This window comes from Lipotes vexillifer, unplaced genomic scaffold (genome assembly GCF_000442215.2).
Source record: "Lipotes vexillifer unplaced genomic scaffold, Lipotes_vexillifer_v1.1 scaffold690, whole genome shotgun sequence".
Lineage (NCBI taxonomy): Eukaryota > Metazoa > Chordata > Mammalia > Artiodactyla > Lipotidae > Lipotes > Lipotes vexillifer.
Genome location: NW_006798376.1, coordinates 4258336 through 4265504, shown reverse-complemented (window position 1 = coordinate 4265504; position 7169 = coordinate 4258336). Strand labels below are relative to the sequence as shown.

At 40.7% G+C, this 7169-nt stretch overlaps 1 protein-coding gene across 2 annotated transcripts in view; it reads right to left on the bottom strand.

The window, feature by feature from the left end:
* Positions 1-7169, bottom strand: part of STAMBPL1 (STAM binding protein like 1) — a 44513-nt gene that overhangs the window by 16671 nt on the left and 20673 nt on the right. For both annotated transcript variants that reach the window (XM_007470306.1, XM_007470307.1), the window contains exons 2-3: positions 5725-5807; positions 2376-2593 (exon numbers count right to left, since the gene is read on the bottom strand). In XM_007470306.1, the coding sequence (XP_007470368.1) occupies positions 2376-2593; positions 5725-5754 (248 nt within the window). In that variant the 5' untranslated portion in view covers positions 5755-5807. The remainder of the gene's footprint in view (positions 1-2375; positions 2594-5724; positions 5808-7169) is intronic.

The following is a 7169-nucleotide window of genomic DNA, read 5'->3' as shown; positions in this document are numbered from 1 at the left end:
TTTTTGCGGTACACGGGCCTCTCACTGCTGTGGCCTCTCCCGTTGCGGAGCACAGGCTCCGGATGCGCAGGCTCAGCGGCCACGGCTCACGGGCCCAGCCGCTCCGCGGCACGTGGGATCCTCCCAGACCGGGGCACGAACCCGCGTCCCCTGCATCGGCAGGCGGACTCTCAACCACTGCGCCACCAGGGAAGCCCCCTGTATTCTTTCCATTTGCCTTTCCGTCAAAGGTTGGCCCAAGTATGATTTTGGCATTACAGGGTAGTTAACTGTAAGCACTGAGGTTAAGAGAGTTAAAGTTGGGATGCTCCCTGAAGAGACCACATCACTTTGGTTTTTCTCGGGTCTTCGGCACTATGTCCCACTTGAGCATCATTTTACTTATGTGTAGTGCTGGCAACACTGAGGATCACATGAAAATGTAAGAGTTTGGAAAGATGGATGTAACCCCTTCTCACCATTGAAAGACTCAAAGGGCCACCGATGAATCAGCAGTGCCATGGTGTCTATATTAAAAACTCTTAAATGAAAATTCATAACTCAGAGAAATGTCAGCCAGAATCCTTAATGGATTAGGAGGTGCTAATTAAGAGTTAATTATTTTTCATCACCTTTTGAGGAACAAGGGACAATAAAAATGAAGGGAAATCAGTATAGCAAACCAGATACGTTGCTTCCAGGTAAAGTGAAGATATTGCTTCCACAAGGGCGGGAAATTCTGTTTTTGTTTTCCCTTATTGATGTATTCTTAGCCTGTAGAATGGTGTCCCTCTCATAATGAATGTTCAATAAATATTTGTTAAATGAATGAAAAGCTCTTAGAGCAAATACTATTTTTGATCAACTAATATGTTATAACTACTGATGTTCTGTTGTTTACAAATCACACATACACTCATCATCTCATCTATAGAATACAGAGGAATGGTATTAAAACTCTTATCTCTCAAATAAGAAGATTAAAGCCTAAAGAAATTACATAAAGTGTGTCAGTTGCCTAAGGCTTCTGTAAGTAGCATAAAGTCATAGACACTTGAGTTGAAGAGACCTCAGAGATTTTCACCCATAAGTCTTTCATTTATGTAGATGAGGAACTGAACTCACAGAGGATAACTGAATTACCTATGGTCATATCGTTAATGACAGGAGAGAATTCAAATATTCTGATTACTCAGTAACTCAGAGAGTGTAGTGGCCCTTTACCACACTTACGTGTGTGTGTGCAAAACCCAGAAGAAGGTGAAAAAAATATTATCAATTAGTAACTTATAGTTCAGAAACTAAAATGGAAAATGTGTGCTATCAATGACAGTTTATAACGTCCAATTTCATGGTTATTGCTTAACTTTATAGAAACTTGATTTTTCCCAGGTAGGATGAATGCTGCCAACCATTCTCTAAATTTCCAAGAAGTTAATTAACTTGAATATAGTGCAGAGCCCACTTTGCACACCATATTAACTGCCTTTAATTTCACCCATGGTAGAATCATGGATGCAGTATTTAAAACAGTTGATCTTTTCAGCTTCTCGAATGTTCTCAGGTTAAGTCCCCAACTAAACTAATACAATTAATCAATATGTGATTTCCAGTTAAAACAAAAGTAAGGGGTTCAGCTCAGATGAAATAATTTTTGGTAACAGGAGATCCTCCCAATCAGTAAGCTGGCAAATTGGTATAGAAAACCCAAATCCCATTTCTTTTAGTTCAAACTAGAATATCTTACTAACAAATATCTATCTATCTAATGTGAAGTGTGATTTTTTTACATGGCTGTTTTGATGGAGCCACTTTCACTCAATATTTTGGAAGCTCTTTTATACATACAATTCTTACACAGCTAAATAATTGCCTTAAAAAAATAATGACTACAATGTGAAACCAACTACTACACTCTGACCCGGAATCAGTTCCTTCCTAGGATCGTCAATTTATCCCCTAGTCTCAACCCATCAAATTAAATATTTAAAATGTTAATGGCACATTCCAGGTATTGTAGATGGCGCTACAATATGATGTCTGCTTTCATAAAGCTTGCATTCCTGTGAAGGAAGAATGACACAAAACAAGAAATTTTATTTGTGAAGAGAGGGAAGGGGCATGCTGGTTACTGCGCTGGCCTGTTGAAAGGTGTCTGACATCCCTGAGCTTCGCCCCATCCCTGATCATTCATCCTTAAGCCTCAGAGATGGTGTAAGGCCGCCTTTGAGTACATTACTTGGTAACTTAAAAACCTGGACATCTCATGCTTTGGGAGATTGTAAATTCAGTCTGAATACGAAAACATGCCGGCATCTAAGCTGTCTCACCAAAATACCATGTAAATATTTTCCCCAATTGTCTCCTTTCGAAGACCTCCAAAATAAAACACTTACGTTATAAATTTATTGTAAAGAACAAAGGCATTTTCCAAGTTTCCTTCTTCCAAATACACGGACGCCATTCTCTCCATTTCTACTCCGGATCTAAAGTAGCGGCGCGGAGTGATATCTTCATTGATGGTGATATTACAACCCAGCTTGCTTAGGGCGCGGACTCGCTCTTCCGGGCTGCGGGAAACATCCCTGTGGTCCGGCATGGCGGCTAACTTTTTCTGCAAAGTCGAATTTGAATCTCTGGTTATAAGAAGAAATGAACATGCTCTTCCGGGCTGAGGGAAACATCCCTGTGGTCCGGCATGGCGGCTAACTTTTTCTGCAAAGTCGAATTTGAATCTCTGGTTATAAGAAGAAATGAACATGACTGAAATTATACATGTATTTTCTGTACTAAATACCTGACGTCAATACCTAAGGAAAGTTTTTCATAAAAGTTAATGATACGATAAAAATAATTCTTTTTGCTTAAACGTGTGGTCTACACACCAAAAAGATACACATCTCCAGGGTAAACATACACTCTTTTGGACTAAGACCTCTTATAGGTTTCAGCTACAATTATGTGGCAGTTCCTGGGTATGCAAATGTTTTAGGTCATTTTAGGTAAAATATCATTGACCCTTATATCCTCACGGAAGCAAACCAAGAGATGGATTCCTAGCAGGGTAGGAATCCATCTCATTATACTTGAAGGGCCTCCAAGAGATGGCTTGGACTCGAAGTTACTATCAGGATTCAATTCTATTCCAAAACACATCTGGTTTTATAAGTAGCTTTCAGGGCCTCCCTGTATCTTTAGCAAGTGATTAAAACCCCACCAATAATTCCAGGAAAAACCTTTTCAAGCATATGGCTATTCCCCCCACCCCTTTTTTAACATAAAGACACTCTCAGAGCTCGACATAATAGTAACTACACCATTAATTATTCCCTGACTGAGAAAATAATAATAATTACTTTAAAAAAGTCTGTGATATTAATATATTTGTATTTTATTAATAAAAACAACATCTATACACATCTGAAAAAACATGGAACATATACATTCAGGATAATTATTCTTCAATAAAAAGTCAGTGCTTCTGAAAGGTGAAAATGCCAAATTTTTTCTGTAAAAGGCCATATAGCAAGTTTCTTAGCCTCAGTGGGACATATAGTCTCCATGGCAGCTACTCAGCTCCGCTGGTGTGAAAGCAGCCATAACCCCACGTAAACAAATAATCCTGACTGTGTTCCAAAAATATTGTTATTTGACCACAGGTAAATGTTTCAATGACATCATAAAGTTACTGGAAAAAAAAAATCTATGGAAATTAGGACATTTTCTAAACCAGACTTCTAGCCTCCTGTGTGCACAAAAGTAACTCATCCATTTTTTATTACTATACAGTCTACCCTGAATTATAATTATTTGTATACAAGTTTTTTGGTTTTATTTTATTTTATTTTATTTTCGGTACGCGGGCCTCTCACTGTTGTGGCCTCTTCCGTTGTGGAGCACAGGCTCTAGACGCGCAAGCTCAGCGGCCATGGCTCACGGGCCCAGCCGCTCCGCGGCACGTGGGATCTTCCCGGACCGGGGCACGAACCCGCGTCCCCTGCCTCGGCAGGCAGACTCTCAACCACTGTGCCACCAGGGAAGCCCTGTATACAAGTATTTTTGACTCCTTATGAACTCCATGAGGGAAAGGAATCATTTTACACTCATCTCTGTCCTCTGGAATGTAGTATATTCCCTGCCACACAGATGATAACCAATAAATGTATCAAATAAAGGAGGAAGAGAGACAGGGAGCAACATGATTATAATAAGATTATCTTTTTATTTGAAGGAAAAAAATAAGATTTATTTTCCCTTTACGGGAATGGTGCTGCCCTTCCTAAGTTTAAAATTGATTTCAGAGATAAACGGGGAAATAGCCTAAACTCTTCTTTTTTTTTTTTTTGCGATACGCGGGCCTCACTGTTGTGGCCTCTCCCTTTGCGGAGCACAGGCTCCGGACGCGCAGGCTCAGCGGCCATGGCTCACGGGCCCAACCGCTCCGCGGCATGTGGGATCTTCCCAGACCAGGGCACGAACCCGTGTCCCCTGTAACGGCAGGCGGACTCTCAACCACTGCGCCACCAGGGAAGCCCTAGCCTAAACTCTTCATCAATCTGTAGTGTTTCATTTCCATATGAACTTCTCAGATGTAAATAAATTTTCCAAAGGAAAAAGCCTTAGTGTTCATTTTTACATTGATATATCCACTAAAATTTTAATTATTCCTACATAATGTTCTAGAAAAACACATAAGGCACCCCATAAGGATGACTCCTTCCTCTGCAGAGGTGGAAATGGGTCAGCCTTTATTATCCCACAGTGCCTTGACAATATGGGGTCAGAAAGTGAAAAGTTCCTACAATTTTCTGCTCCTCAAACATAATCTCAAAAGCAACCGAGCATCTGTGAAGGACTTTTTCCTCAGAGAGAGAACACTAACCTATTTCAGAGCAAGAACCAGGCCCTCTATTTCTTTATGTTCTGGTGCTAAGCTTTGTGTGTGTAGGGTATTCAGTATACCGCTGCTCCCAGGGCTACAGGAGTAGTGAGTGGGTTTGGGAGGGTCATCAGGAGGAGGGGGAGGGTAATGACAGCTTTCGTTTAGCAAGCCCCAAGGACAGGCTGGCAACATTAAAACTACGGTTTCCAAAAGTTGTAAGGCACAAAGTACAAAAACAGGGCCGTGGAGATTACATAACGTTCCTATATTCACATTCAGAGACTGATCTGGGACACACAATAAGCTCATGGGATCCCAAGGGCCCTGTTATTTCCTCTCCAGCACGTTATTTCTTCTAAGACGTAGCTCAAGAAGGTGTGTACTATGTTGGCTGTAAGGGGAAAAGATGAAAAGGATGAGAGTTTCAAGTATTCACACATTTACACAAAGATCCCAAAGCAGCATCTAGATGTTAAATAGAAAATTATTTCCTTGGTCATTACCACCCAAGGTAAGCCTCTAATTTTTATCTGGGAAGAAGCTGAGGCACAAAGAAGTTGAAGTACCTGCTACAACGTCATCTGTGAAATTCTTCTCCCCGGTGTTGTGCTAAAGGATTACACTCCTGGAATCGAACCAGATAAATTAAAATTTCACTTTCATGGGAAAAAAAGCATTATTTTTAATTCTAGCAAAGATGGTTTTATTAATCACTTCCTCAAAGGAGAGGACCATGCAGATGGATGAAAACGGCAAGTGCTCAACTTCCTGAAGTGATTGTGACTCATTTCACATTTAGTGTGTTTCTGTTCTTCTTTTTGGGTTTTCGGACCACATGTAAAATATTGGTTGGTGCCACCTACCAGGGAATTCACCGTTAACGGCTGATCCATGTTGTCCTGTCTACAAAATGATGGTGTCTATCGTTTCTTCTCAATCACTTCATCTGTTTCAAAGACAAAAAGCAGAGCTATGGTTATTTCTTGAGAACTCAAGTCTCAAATCCCAAATGCCAGGCTTATTTCTGCCTCAGAAAAAATATGAACAAATTGAAATAACTTATATTATCTGAGACTACTGGAAATCTCTTCCTGAAAATACAAAACTGCAGGTGGTTATAAGGTTTCTTGAAGCAGACTCTTAAAACAGGAAGTGTGAAGAGAATTAGTTATTGCCTAGTACCCAGTAAGAATCTGCTGGGTGTTATCTTACTTAGAATACTATGCAAGGTTATAAAGTGGATTTACTTGCTTCGAAAGGAGAAAGAAGGTCATTGTGATTGAGAGCATGGACTCAGACCTGGAGCCCATCTGGGCTTAAACTAAGTCTTACTGGCTGTGGTAGGTAGAATTCTAAGATGGTGCTGCGATTTCCGCCCCTTGGGATCCACAGGTTTATGTAATCCCCTCCCCTTGAGTATGGCCAAGACCTATAACTGGCTTCTCATCTCAGCAGAACATAACAATAAAGGTGATGGGAGATTACTCCCATGTTTATTATATTCTGTCATATGGCAAAGATGAAGAGATTCTGCAGATATATTAAGGTCCCTAATCATTTGAGGTTCAATTAATCAGAAGGGAGATTATCCTGAGTGGGAGAACTCTCCTGCTGACCTGGAAGACTCAGCCCTCCTGAATTCCACAGCAGTAGGGAGATGAATTCTGCCAAGAATGACGTGCTCTTGGAAGAGGACTCCAAGCCTCAGATCAGATCCTTACCCTGGTCGACGCCTCCATTGCTGCCTTGTGAGACCCCGAGCAGCGGACCTAGTTGTGCTGTGCCTAGACTCCTGACCCACAGAACTGTGAGATAACAAATGTATGTTGTCTTAACACATGAAGCTTGGGGTGATTTGCAGTGCAGCAATAGAAAATGAATACTCTAGCTGGGTGACTGCAGGTAAATATCTAGCCTTTCTGTGCACCTGAATAAAGGGGGAAAATAATAATACCTATGTCATGTCATTGTGGTAAGGATTAAATGAGTTAGCACATAAAGTGCTTAGAACAGTTCCCAGCACATAGTCAATATCATATCAATGTCCGCTATTACTAGAATCTTGATTTTGCAGTTGAGGAAACTGAGGCTCAGGGATGTTAAGTGAATGTACCCAAGTTCAAATAATCACTCGATAAATGTTAGTCTCCTTCCTTTGTATGCTAGTTTAGGTCGAGCTCTGCATGATCACTTCCCACTTCTAAATTTATGTCGGCTTTTATATTCCACTAATCACGTATGCGACGCTGAACACATATTTTCTCCTCAGTTCCTCATTCATGAAATGAGGGGGTTAAGCTACACTCTT